A 14,274-nucleotide genomic window follows, 5' to 3' on the forward strand; every position below is an offset into this window, starting at 1 on the left:
TCAGTCCTGGGGTAGGGGGGCAGATTTTTGTTCTCCTGAAAATGCCAGTCACCACTGCCATTAGCAGAAAGTGCTTCCAATGGGAGACACTTCTGCTGTTAACTCCAGTGATACCTGGACCCTGAGCTTTGCAGTCGATGTAGTCCCTAGAAGCTGAGTTTTTTACCTGTTAGAAATGAATATTTGGCACATGTACTTCTGTTTGGAACCATCCTTGACTGCAACCCAGGCATATTGATAATGGTGACGATAATGATGAAAATGATTGTAAAACCAAGATAGGGACATTCCAACCAAACATGGTTTACTATCCGCATTTAGGGCCAAACGTAATAGGATGTGAGAATCTGAAAGTGACAGATTTTGGGAGAGTTTTCCCATTTTCTAAAAGTGGCAATCATTTACAATGAAAAACCAGGTTGATTTTGCCATGTAAATAATTGCCGTTTAAAAAAGAAAAAGGGAAAACTCTCTTTCCGATTCTCACACCCTATTACATTTGACACTTAGTTCTATGCAAACCATGTGATAGTAATTGGGGCAGACTTGTGTTGAGGCGTGAATCAGACATCAATGTTTGTAACAGCAGAAAATGAATAAAGCATCTGATAGATTTAAACAAATTGTGACCGCAGGGGGGTGCTCAAAGGAAGGACCAGAGGGCCAAATGTATTAAGCTCTTACAAATGATAAATGGATAGTTATAAATAGTGCTACAGGACCAGCCAATCAGCTTACAACTGTTATTTTACAGGCTGGGTTTGAGAAATGACAGTTGGGGGTGGATTGGATGGTACTTAATACTCTCCACTTTATCACTTGTTAAGGTTTTTGGCCCATTATGCCATTATGACAACTATTTAATATACACAAGAATCACACACCAAATATTTTGTGATAACAGGAAGAACATCCTCATGAGGATATTCAGCAAGCCCCTATGTCCAGATTGTCCCACAGGGCCCATCCTAAAAGGCCTAGGTACACTTAACCCCTCCTGGCAACCCTGACAAGGCTACAACAGCTACTTAGTTACTCCCCCAAGCGGTTGTAAATCCATTTTTTTTTACTTTAACAAACTGACAGAAGAAGAAGACATTCCTGTGGAAAGTAGTTGTCAATGTCGTAACTGTACTACTGAATATTCTGGCACTGTATGGGAACAATGTGTACTAACCGAATATATCCAATGATTTTGGGTCAACATGGTACTGGTCATATATGTAGGTTCCAGTCCGGTTCGCCGCCTTAGTGTGGAGTACCCTGGAGAGAGCTGCCTTCACCGAGCTCACAGTGACATATATGCTGTTAGAATTCGGGACATCCAGTATAACCCAAAAGAAAACCTTCAAGCTGCCTTCTCTAAAGAAAAGAATAAAAAAGCTGAATCTGGGGCAAAGACAAAAGGCTTATACTGTATCTGTTTAAAAATTGATACTATGCAGTGTTCAGCAGTAATGTACTGTGCATGTATATTTACTGCCCTAATATACTTCATAGAATGGAAAGCTAAGAGGGCTCATAAATGTATGTGTGACACTTTGGGGGCACCTTCCAGGAACATTAAAGCCATATACTGTAGATAACAATTAATGTCATACTTATAGTAGGTGCAATTTTTCACTTTGTCACTCCATGTTTACAAATGTTATACATATAACAGTACAAACATTTCAAGTCATAGGGGCTAATGTGCTTGCACATTCCCTATAATATGTAGCTTATGGCCCAAACTAAATGCAAGCTACAGTATTACAACTGGTCTATGTGTTATTTAATATGACTGAACAATTTAAATTCAAATTTTAAATTAGTTCCAGGAGCAACTCCAACATCTCCTCATGTCTCCTCCGACATATCCTCATGTGATATACCATATTACTTTTGAATATGTTGGTTTCAAAATCACTAGTTTACTTGTATCTTCAGCTGTGTGAGTATACCCCTCTTTCCCCTGTTGAACAATTTCATTCTCATCCCAAAGTATCAGAGCCCAGGACACACAGAATTATTTGCAAACATAAAGACTAGGCGATACAGTGACCCACAGAAACCAATCAGTGACACTAACCTTCAAAAGGTTAGTTGCACTTGACTGATCAAAGGTGAGTGTAGACTCATTGCTATGGGTTACTGCACCTTTGTTAGCATAGAACATTTACAATTTACAATGATCTCACCCAAAAGCATAGACCCTGCAGGAGTTATGATATGCAGCCAGTTCAGAAGCCAACACGAGAGCAGTCACCTGAAGACATAATACATCGTTAGGAGTCCATATAGGATGGCTTATAGGAGGGTGGTTCAATAAATAAGGAACCACAACTTCTCAGGGCTTAAAAGTATTCAACTTGTACATATATGTACAATCAATAACATGGCCTTGGTACAGATTATTTTTCTACATAGTCCTCAAACTTAACCAGTGTCAAGTGCCTGGAGCCAGAACTTGCTGAACATCACTGAAGGTCATGAATGGTCTTCCACCCATGTGCATCTTCAATGGTCCAAAGAGATGGACACCACTCAGTGCAAGGTCAGGGCTGTAGGGTAGATGGTACAGTACCTCCCAATGGTAGCACCGTAACAACGTATGCATGCAATTGGCTGAGTGTGGGCTGGCATTATCCTGTAGCAATATGCCGACTGTCAAATCTAGGTCGTTTTTGACTAATTGCCTTCCGGCTCTGTGTCACAATTTGGTCAACTTTCACAGTTTCTTTTTTGGTATCTGGATGTCGACAGTCAAAAGGGCAATACCAAAAGTTCAACATGCACAAGATCGACATTGACAAAAGGTTGACACAAGCAAAAAGACAACACGATTTTTTTTCCACTTTTGTAACTTTTTCATACTTTACCATCCACGTGGACTATGACTAGGAGCGGTAAAGCGTGCCAAGTGCAGTGGTAGTGGAGCAAGTCACCTGGCCTGAAGTATGGCGAGTAAAGCCAAATGAGGAGTAAATGAGGATGCATTAAACTATTTGGGAGTTCACGTGTTCCGGTGACAACAAAAAAATGTGAAAAATCCTTGTTGACCTTTTCATGTGTCAACCTTTTGGTTATGTAGACCTTCTGTCAATGTCGACCTTGTGCATGTAGATCTTTTGCTGTTGACCTAGACATTGTCTGTGAGCTATACCACACCCATCTCCCTTGGTTGCAGCTGTCTGTGGGGGCCCCCACAATTTTGTTGTCCAGGGCCCCCACTTAATCCGCCCCTGGTTTCCACGCCAAGGCTGCCTACGTCATCTCTGCTGCACCCACATTTCATCGCCTGTAAACTGCGCTCCCTCCTCATAGTACTGCATCACATGCATGAGTGACAATACCATACTACTGGTTTTGTGGACTTCTGTAAGTTGCTCCGATGCCCAGCAGGAACAATTTTTCCCTCATGAACTATGTTGTGCATAGTTCCCTTTGAGATGTTCGGTTCCTCAGCAATATCACTAACTTAAATGAATCTGTCCACCTGAATCAATCCATTGATGTCGGCTGCCCGCTCACCGCACCATCAAGGAATTATCATGAGAACACCCATGTAAAGCTGGGTGTTCCCATGGGTGAAATCCCTGGCCCGCCGCCCCCCCCCCCCCCCACACCTGCACTGTTGTGTTTGTGCGCCTGGCAAATAATGTAGTCGCCATGACTGCTTGCACACAGCAGCTGCACATGCGCATAAATAACTATGCGCATGTGTAGTCACAATAAAATACTCCCCTGCAAGTACAGGACTTTTTGCTTTTAGAAGCTTTAGGAAATGTACTCCTGACTGCCATGTTACTCAGTGCTGTGCTGCATATAATGGCTCTGATTTTGAGACAGGCTCAATTAGTGCACATGGAAAATGCAACTGCGTTTAGTTTTGAGTGACTTGCCAACCCTTACATCAGCAGGAATGGGTGTGTCCACCTGCAAGTTGAGAAAACTAAGATAAATAAGCATTCAGTATCTGATGGAGCTGTCTCCTCTGGCTTGTCATGGCCATTAACTCAGCCATGCCATTGTAGCTGAACCATGCTGAATTGTCACGTAGGCAGTGCAGCCGAGAGGGGGGGGTGTGGGTACTAATTACCCAGGCCCAGGCTTCCTGGAGGGGCCCCGCAGTAAAATTTTACTGGGGCCCGGTATTCCTCTCGGCTGCCCTGCACATAGGTATAGGTGCCAGGTTTAGGACCCCTAAAGCTCACATACAGGTGTCGATCCTATTAACCAAGAAGGGTGCGAGATCCCGTTAGGGTGCCGTTTTAACGCTGAAAACGGCACCAGAATTATCCCTAATTTGCTCCCTTCACAGGGCCGAATTCACTGAATTTTGCTGGCACCACTAGTGAGGTGCGAGCACTTTTCAGTGAATTCGGCCCGCCGTAAAGTGTGCCCGGTGTCGTGATGAATCATCTGCACACACTGGGGTTGATGGGATCAACCCCACAGTGGGAGGAATTGCTCAAACCCCTATTTTAACAGGCACACAAAACATTTGAGCAGTCCTAGACTGTACTGTGGTATAACTAAGAAATGATAAATGTTAATGTACTAATCCATGTACAACTGCCCTAGACAAGGCATCATACTGTATCATGTATTTCTGCTATGTAAATGGCCACATTTGGGTTAACAGGGACTGGATATTCTAATACCATTTTGTCCAGGTGGGCAGTTTCCTTTTTGAATGAGTTGCTCTCAGGACGCAGGAGGTCGCGGGTGAGATCATGGCTCACAATATTCAGGTTACAGGCATAGAGCTTATTGGTTGTCAGCTCCGGTTTGAAATCCACCTCTGTCAGAAGCAAGACAAAAATAATATGGTGACAATGAGCAGATAATATATATATAGTATAGTATATATCCACTCTGTGGGGCTAATTCTGAATAGCACATTGCTGTGACCACTCTGAGACTTTTTGCTATTGCTGCAGTATAGTATAAGCAGGGCTATTTTTCAGCAGGCTCCAGCAGGAACTGAGGCCCTTATTCTAGTTCACTCTTTCTGACAAAATACTTCTTAGATGGACAAAACCATGTGCACTGCAGGTGAGGCAGGTGTTACTTGTGCAGGGATAATAAGATTTGGGTGGGGTTTTACACCTGCCTCACCTGCAGTGCACATAGTTTTGTCCATCTAAGAAATATTTTGTCAGAAAGAGTGAACTAGAATAAGGGCCTCAGTTCCTGCTGGAGCCTACTGAAAAATAGCCCTGAGTATAAGCATGCATCTGCAAGACTGAGACACCTACTTTCTGTATTTATATACTCTGAAATATGGCTTGGTGTGTCTATATCGATCAAAAATCGGTCAAATTATAATAGACATCCTTGTGAACCAAAACATGTCACATGCACTGTATTATCCACATACACCTTCATTCTAGTGCTAATTTGCATATTAGAAATATTTGTAAATCATTGATGTGCCTTTAAATGCCTGATTTGTGCAGTCAGAGTACCCCACATGCTTCTCTACCACGTTTTAATATCATATCGAGGCTTCAGACTATTCCACATGGTTTAAAATCAGAACTGTATCTGATGGTTCTATCTGAAATGACAATTTTTGGTCAGAATTCAATACATTTCTGAATCCCTGATTTACATACTACACACCAAGAAACATTGTTATACTGTGGTACACACCAAGAAACACCATTGTTTTGCAGTTTTCTATTCCAGTACATTTTTGGATGATTTGGAACTACTACTTTTTTTTTGTGGGATGTTTAAATTTTGACCATTTTTTTGTTGAATTTTGTCTATTTTTAACCTTAAGTAAAACCCCCAACATACCTAGTAGGCATCGTTTTATTTACAAAAAGAAAACAATACCAATAGCACTGGAATTGTACTGGCCTACATCCCCAGTGTCTCCTTGTAATATTTCTCACCAGCCTCCTGTGTGCCACCATCATAACATCACACCCACCTAGAAAGTACCAAGTAATGCCAGCTGAGGCAAGAACAATCACAATGATCCACAGGGGTGCAAAGCTCAGACAGTCACGGAATTTGCAGCGAGTCCTTTCAGATTCCACCAGGGACTCCGAATCCTAAAAGAAATTAATTTGGTTAAGAAATACAATATTAGAGTCCTTCAGGGAAACCAGCTTTTCAAAACTTAACATATATAATAACTTCTTTATTGACCATTAAGGTGAAATTGGTATGAATCGTATTCGTACCCAATCAATGTGAAATACATACATTTCACACATCGACACATTTAGGAATGTACGAATGAGTACGATTCATATTTTTAAGAATTTCTTAAAAATAATGTAGGAATGCTAACACCATCAAAATAATATGGCCTATTCTTTTCAATGGTAATGACAAATTTACTAATAATTCATACTGGTGAATATGAATATGAATCACTAGTAAATACGAATTATAAATAGACCATGTTTTTTGGTCTTATTTGAGGAAACCCTGCATGGATCAGTCAGATCCGTGCAGGCTTAGTGTAAAAAAATAGAATAAATAAATAATTATATATATATATATAAAAAAAAAAAAAAACATTGTGTGGTCCCTCCCACAGCTAGAGCCATCCCCGGGCTCAAAGAGAGTGTCCTGGTTTTACAAATAAGGGAGAACCCCAATCTTTTTGCCCCTCACTTTATAAAACCAGGCTCAAGGGCCAGTCCTGGTTCCCAAAATACGTGGGACAAAATAAATAGGGGTCCCCTGTATTTTAAAAACCAGCACGGAGTCTGGGGGAGCAGTAACTGCACTGAAAAATGGTATTTTCATACACTGGATACTGTATGGAATACAGTATTAATATTTAATAGTACAAAAGGTCTATAGTATTGGCTGTTATAAACATATAAAAAAGATACGTGGCCAGCAAAATGGTTAAACATCATAATAAATAAATAAATACACAAACATAGGTTGGAGACAGGACTGCACTTTGTGAGCTCACAATCTCCCACTTCATTGTAAGGCTCCTGTCGCTTTGTCCTGGCAGCTACGCTCTGGTCCATGGAGATGTTTGAGGGCTCAGATCCACACACACAGTAAATGAGGTAGAAGAAGCTGGTACACTGGGCATGTGCAGCAGCTCTGCTCTGTCTGTTAAATTGCATGATGTAATGGCAGCTCTAGTGATCATATTATATATCAGTGCTTTTGTTGTCATAATTTAAGGCACATGGCAAGAGGAGGGGTGTTTCTGGGCAACCAGAAACCTCTTGCGTTTGCCTATGAGGGAGGTGAGCACTGGGCTGATTAATGAAGTGTAAAAGAAGAGAATGAACTATTCCGGAATGCTGTGGAACTACAAGTCCCAGAAAGCCTGCACCACATGCAGGGACTTGGAGAACCACAAGTCCCAGCATGTGGGGCAATAACGGGCCTACTGGTGCTTGTAGTTCTAGAACATTACAATAGTAAAATAATACACAGATACATCAGAAAAGTAAAAGTATTTTACATACTACATGCACACATACTATATTTACCTATAGAGAGGCCCACCACAGGTCTGTCCCCTTGTCCAGTAGACTCTGTGGGTACCTGTGGAAGAAAATTATACTTACCGAATCCTCGGGTGAAGATTGGTCTGATTCAGTCCATGTAGCATCCAGGGAGAGAAACATCAAACCAAGCAACATGTAACCATGACAAGACTAAAGCTGAAAATGTGTTTACATTGTCAGCTCCTACCCGGGGAGAGTTAATCCCGCCCACGCTAATCAGGAGCGACCTCCGGAAAAACTCTGCTCCTGATTGGCTGGATGCGGGACTAACTCCAGGTTCGGGGGAGGAGCAGAGAATGTAAACAATACACCACCAGTAATACCAGCAGATGAGCTGTTGGGTCAGTGATATGTGGGAGAATGCACCAGCGCTCACCACTCATCGCTGCCCCATACACAGTGGGCGGCTTTCGAGCTGAAAGCAGCATATCCTATCGTAAACACGTAAAATGAGCCTTAAGCATATCTACTGCTCTTACTAGCTACATCCACCAGTAGGGTTCCATGTTATGTTTATTATTGCAACATTTGTAACTAACTACTACTATTTCATTCTGTGTTGTGTGCCTGATATTATATGGCATAATTGGATACTATTCCAATGAGAGAACATTATATGTTTTGGAATTCTCTCATAACCCATTTTTTAAGGATTTTGTGTGCATATGTTTCCCATACAGATGGAGCCGCTCTCATAAGAGCGGATCCGGGCGATTCTCTCCCTATGTGCCATCCCCCACCCATCTGACAGAGTCCACCAGATTGGGGCACACACGCATGAGAAGTCTCCTGCTGCTGCCCGACTCCCCCCACTCGCTGCCTGCTCCCTGAAGCAGTGAGGGGCAGGGAAGCACCCGGTCCCTGCTGTCTTGCTGATGGGACGCGTAAGTGAGTGAGCTGCTTGCACGTCCCCGTCTACCAGCCATGCTATGCCCCTCGCCAGCCTGGTTGAGGCTGGCTCCATCTGTACTGGCAAAATTACACGTCAATGGAACATTAGAATTATTTCTAAGTGAAAATTTCTGTCATATAACAAGAATTTTGACAATATGGGTGAAATGTTATAGGGGCTATTTTTTAGACATGTGCGATTTTTGTTCAAAAAGATCAGAATTTGCACATTTTCCATGTAATAGGAGGGGAATTGTGGTAAAATCGCATTTATTTGCCATGAAATTCGCACAGTTTGACCTGTCGATTTTTTCACAAACTTCAATCCGCATCTAGCTGTTTCCACATTATAAAGTATATAACTCGCAAATGTAATAGGGTGCGATTTTTGGTAAATGTTAATAAAAAATCGCAAAACAGATAAACCAAGTTCAGTTTGGCGAGTTTGACAGAACCATGCACAGATCAGTGAGATCTGTGCATGGTTCTGTCCAAAAAAAAATGTGTTAAATGTGTGAAAATGAAAATAAAAAAACGGCATGGGATCCCCCCTCCTGAGCAAAACCAGCCCCGGGCTCATTGAACTGGTCCTGGTTTCAAAAATACAGTGGAGAAAATGTGTAGGGGTCCCCCGTATTTGAGAAACCAGCACCGGGCTCCTGGACTGGTCCTGGTTCCAAAAATGGGGGGGATCAAAAAACTGGGGGTCAGCACAAAGCTTGTGTCGACATTTCATAAATCTCGCCCTTGGGTAGTAGTACGTTTATTTATAAGGCGCCGCAAAGTGTCCGCAGCGCCGTACATAGCAAACAAAAAACAAATGACAAGGTAACGTACAGGGTGTGTTGAAAAATACAGTATAAATAGGGGTATAGCTGGTAGAAATAAAATCAGCATCAGTTCAGAAGTAGGTGTCAAAATTGTCAAGGAGACTGAAGATGAAGTAGAGGAAGGGAAGAACAGGACAGGAGGACAGGTGAGGTAAAGAGGTAGGGTGAGTATGTGAGGCAGGAGGACCCTACTCATAAGAGTTAACATACTAAAAATAGGTGGGTGGACGAACGAAAAACAACAGGATAAGTAGGAACGGAGGGGAACAGAGGCAGGATAGGAGGATCAAAAGAGGTTAGGAGGAGGGATAGGCTAGTCGAAAAAAGTGGATTTTGAGGGAGCGCTTGAAGGAGGTAAGGGAATCAGAAAGCCTGATGGGTGGCGGGAGGTTGTTCCAGTGCAGGGGGGCAGCGCGAGAGAAGTTTTGGACACGGGAGTGGGAGAAGGTGATTAGGTTAGAGGTCAGTCGGCGGTCAGCGATGGAGCGAAGAGGACGGGAGGGAGTGTGGATAGAGATCAGTGAAGAGAGGTAAGGAGTGGTGGAGGAGGAGAGAGCCTTGTAGGTGGTGGTGAGGAGTTTAAAGAGAACTCGGAAAGGAATGGGGAGCCAGTGAAGAGATAGACAGAGGGGGAGCGGCGGGAGAGGAAGATGAGCCTAGCGGCAGCGTTAAGAATGGTTTGGAGAGGTGCGAGGCAGGTGAGAGGTAGCCCAGAGAGAAGGATGTTGCAGTAGTCAAGGCGGGAGATGACAAGAGAGTGAATGAGAATTTTGGTTGCGTCAGTGGAGAGGAATGGTCTGATGTGTGAGATGTTGCGTAGGTGAAAGCGGCAAGACTGTGAGAGCACGAATGTGGGGGGTGAAAGAGAGGGAGGAGTCAATGATGACACCGAGGCAGCGCGTTTGGTCGGTGGAGGTGATCTCGGTTTCACCAATGCTGATGGAGATAGTGGGAGAAGAGGGGATGTTCGGGGGATGGAAGATTAGAAGTTCAGTTTTAGCCATGTTTAGTTTCAGGAAGCATTGGGTCATCCAGGCTGAGATGGCCGTGAGGCATTCGGAGACCTTGGATAGGAGTGATGGGGATAGGTCGGGGGAGGAGAGATAGATTAGGGTATCATCAGCATAAAGGTGGTAATGAAACCCATAGGAGCTGATGAGGGTGCCCAGAGAGGTGGTGTAGAGGGAGAAGAGGAGAGGGCTGACCCTTGGGGAACACCGACTGGCTGCGGCGTAGTAGGAGAGGAGGAGCTCGGAGTGGAGACGGAGAAGGAGCGATCGGAGAGGTATGAGGTGAACCAGGAGAAGACCGTGCCAGTGATGCCAAAGGAGCGGAGGGTGTTGAGCAGGAGAGGGTGGTCAACAGTGTCAAAGGCAGCCGACAGATCAAGCTGGATGAGGATAGAGAAGAGGCCTTTGGATTTAGCCGATAGCAAATCGTTAGTGACTTTGGTCAGGGCAGTTTCAGTGGAATGTAAAGGGCGGAACCCGGATTGGAGGGGTCTATAATGGAGTTAGCAGTAAGGTATGGGTATGTTGACCATTTCAAGGTGTCGAACTAGTCACTGTCAACCCTTATGTGGGGTACACACCAGGACGATATGGGCCAAAACGAGTCAATGTAGATACATTCTCGAACGATTGAATGTAAATAGGTCATGTTTTGGGCCATTTCAGTGTCCTTTTGATGCGATCCTGATCCGATGCGCGGCCCCGCGGGTCGGTTGGTCTTTTCTGAGATCCTACCTGCTGCAGGTAGGATCTCAGAACCGCCCATTGCAGTGGGTGGGGGTCGTGATCTGATCGCGATCACATCAGCTACATTTTCGTGGCGGGTCGGCGGCGCCGTCAGCTCGTGAGCGGGTCGTACGTTCCTGTGACGTCCCGCTCAAGAGCACCATCGTCCTGGTGTGTACCGGGCATTAGTTATCGACCTAGTGACTGTCAACCTAAACATTGTCTACCATTTATACCGTAACCACCTTAACACACTGGGGGAAATTTACTAAGATGGGAGTTCTATTGCAGATGGGATGTTGCTTTGGGCAACCAATCAGAATCTACTTTTTATTTATTTAGCAGAAGGTAATAGATTGTATCTGATTGGTTGCAAATCATATTCATTGAATCATATTCATACTGATGTACATATAAAGGACAGGAATTTTCAAAACAAATGTACTGCATTTCAGAGGCTCAACAGATAGCAGCAATCTTTCCAGATACATAAAATATATAATATATTACTTATCAAGGCTTCCCATCATTACTCATGAGACTCACTATTTGATATGCACATTAGTTTATTAATTAGACACAAGTTCCTAAAGCATCTGTTGAACTTCATGCTGATGAATTTCATGGAGGAAGTCCCTGAGCGCATCTGGGAAGCGATGTACCAGGTCAATTCCCACTGGCTCAGCCCATGACAAAACTGATAGTTTAATAACAGAAGCAGCTGGTTATTGCCTGAGGGAACAATATGAGACTGAGGCGCAGATCTTTATAAAGCATGTTCAGAAATCATATGTACAGTATACAGCTAGGACAATGTCTAGGAAAGTCATGAAGCAGTAACTCAATCAATGTATTGTATATTGTTATAGACAAGGATCAGGGGCAAAGTTCCCTGCCATTGACATTTCCCTCCCATCAGAAGCAATTTTAAGGGCAACAAAGCATGACTATGACCAATGGGATGTAGGTTGTGCAGTTGTGGACTGGCCCATAGGGATATATAACAAACACCAGGTGGGCCCCACGAACTGGAGGCCCACCACCTCATCTAGGGATCAGGATCTAGACCATGCACTTGAATAATATACAGTATTATACATATGTTACCTTATACAGCAGTGGAGTGTGGGGTATTTTCTGCAGTGCATTTGTGTTATTAATCTTGTATTTTATCATGAACGCACAAGCAGTAGGGGCCCAGAACCTGCACTCTGTAATGGTTAGCCAACCTTGTTTGGCTGGCCACACAACCTCTAGAAACTGGAAAAAGGGAGGAGGAGCAGCGCTATGTCTAATAAAAAAGGGGTGTATGCATCAATTTAAAAAATATATAACAATTTATTCACATACAAACATTCATATATCACAATTTAAAAGGACCTGATGAGGTAAAAATATGGACCTATGGAGAGTCAATAAACATCAGAAAAAAGTGGGAAGATTGATATAACCTGCGTGGATCATGGGTAGTGTCCAGTGATTGCAATGAATCCGTTGAATGGTATTCCTGAATGTCCTATGGTCTCCTGGTTCCGAACCCGTTGGCATAAGATGTTGTTTAGCCAGCCCGGGGGGGACCTATATACGGCAGTCCAATAGGTCAGGTGTTTTGGAAACGGTGAATTGCTTTAAAGTTGGAAGGACGTGATCCAATAATGGGCAGGTGGTCAACCTTTTCTCCAGATGGTATAGGATGTTTGTTCTCCAAGTTGGGTCAGGTCAGGTCTAGCAGCACCAACGCGTTTCGCTGTGTTCACTCACAGCTTTGTCAAGGTGTCGGGGCCCAGAACCTGCACTCTGTAATGGTTAGCCAACCTTGTTTGGCTGGCCACACAACCTCTAGAAAATGGTCACACCCTTAACATTCCCCTAGTGGGCACATTCTGCCCCAGTTTGACACGGAGGGCAGGGATGCACTAAGTGAAAAATGCAGTAAAGACCCCATTATCGGGATTTTTAACTCATTTTGATATGCAGAAGATGGCGATACCCCATAAAAGCCTATGGGCTTGTTAACGCGACCCAGCACCACCCCGCACTGACACCCCCCCCCCTCCCCACTGACCCCCACGGACCAGTGACCTTCTCCCTGCACTGTACATCCTCTACCGGGTTCAGGGAGGAGGAGAGCCCGCTGGGTAAGGGAAGGAGGGAGAGTCACTGGGGAGCTGCCGGGGACACGCTGCACTTCGCCGCCACAACGCAAAGGGCAGCTCTTAACACAAGAGCCCTTTGCAATAATTATTGCATTTGTTATCTGCGGTAATTATCTATGTGGTAGCAGGAGATGTGTGGCAGATTGGGACTGCGGATCTTAGTGCATCCCGTCCTAGGTATGTGTACTTGCTTATGTACAACTCTAGCTTCCTTTTAAAACCATGAAGATCTAGTGCAAGGTGTAAGGTGCACATAGGGGCCAGTTTCCCAGATATATATCCATAAAAATGGTAGCGTCCCCATTGTTTAGGAGATATGCACATAAGCAGTACATTCTGGCAATATGCCACAGTGAGCTGGTGCCGGCAAAAGGGAGAGGAAGCAACAGAAGATTGGAACCCCAAGGGAGGAGAACCTCAGCGATGAATGAGTTACCCTGAGTATACACACAATGGCGCTATTGCTATCGGCTCAGATGGTATTAAAAATTAAACAGCAAAGTGACGTCCATTTCTCGCCGGTGACAGAGTTGTGCAGATGTGAACACAAAAAATGTTAATCTCCTGTTATGTGAGTGCTGTGGGTATGGCAGTGAGAGCAGCCGTGGTGTCAGGTGAACAGCCGCTGCCCCAGAGGCCATGTTCAGATGAACAACCTGCACTTGCCATGGAGCTGCTGCAAGTGTCAATGGTGCGACCATTTTTTAACTGACCGAGGTGCTGCTTCTGTGTGCAAAGATGCAGAAAGTGGGCATCTCCGTACATTCATAGGGCTGTAGAGCACTTGGCAGCGCCCAGGTAATGTGGGGGCATGACCTACAGTATTTACATGAGGCATGGCTAGACAACCATAGAAAAAAATATTTCAACAAAGTGTTTTCTGCACAGGCACTGCCCACAGAATAGGCCCAAATACACTTACCCACCGTGCTAAGCAACAGCAGCCTCCCTGGTCCCACTGTAGCCAAGCTGGGGATACACAGGACGTTTACAGGTAATATGGTGCAGGGGGTGACAGCGGACACGCCCCCCACTCAGCAAGTGAGTAGCCACTCCCGCCATTCGGCAGCCCCATATTATTGCTTCTGTAACTTTGTAAACAGACACAACAGTGGACGCAGCAGCAATCATCATTTTTTTGCATAGTGCAAAAAAAATAATAATACAAGAATTC

General features: G+C 44.1%; 1 protein-coding gene across 2 annotated transcripts in view; it reads right to left on the reverse strand.

Moving 5' to 3' along the window:
- TMPRSS6 (transmembrane serine protease 6) overlaps positions 1-14,274 on the reverse strand; it is a 95,536-nt gene that overhangs the window by 67,200 nt on the left and 14,062 nt on the right. For both annotated transcript variants that reach the window (XM_083156357.1, XM_083156356.1), the window contains exons 2-5: positions 5,927-6,050; positions 4,647-4,786; positions 2,181-2,248; positions 1,178-1,362 (exon numbers count right to left, since the gene is read on the reverse strand). In XM_083156357.1, coding sequence (XP_083012483.1) covers positions 1,178-1,362; positions 2,181-2,248; positions 4,647-4,786; positions 5,927-6,050 — 517 coding nt within the window. The remainder of the gene's footprint in view (positions 1-1,177; positions 1,363-2,180; positions 2,249-4,646; positions 4,787-5,926; positions 6,051-14,274) is intronic.

The sequence above is a fragment of the Crinia signifera genome, chromosome 8, assembly GCF_055691185.1.
Source record: "Crinia signifera chromosome 8, ASM5569118v1, whole genome shotgun sequence".
Classification (NCBI taxonomy): Eukaryota; Metazoa; Chordata; class Amphibia; order Anura; family Myobatrachidae; genus Crinia; species Crinia signifera.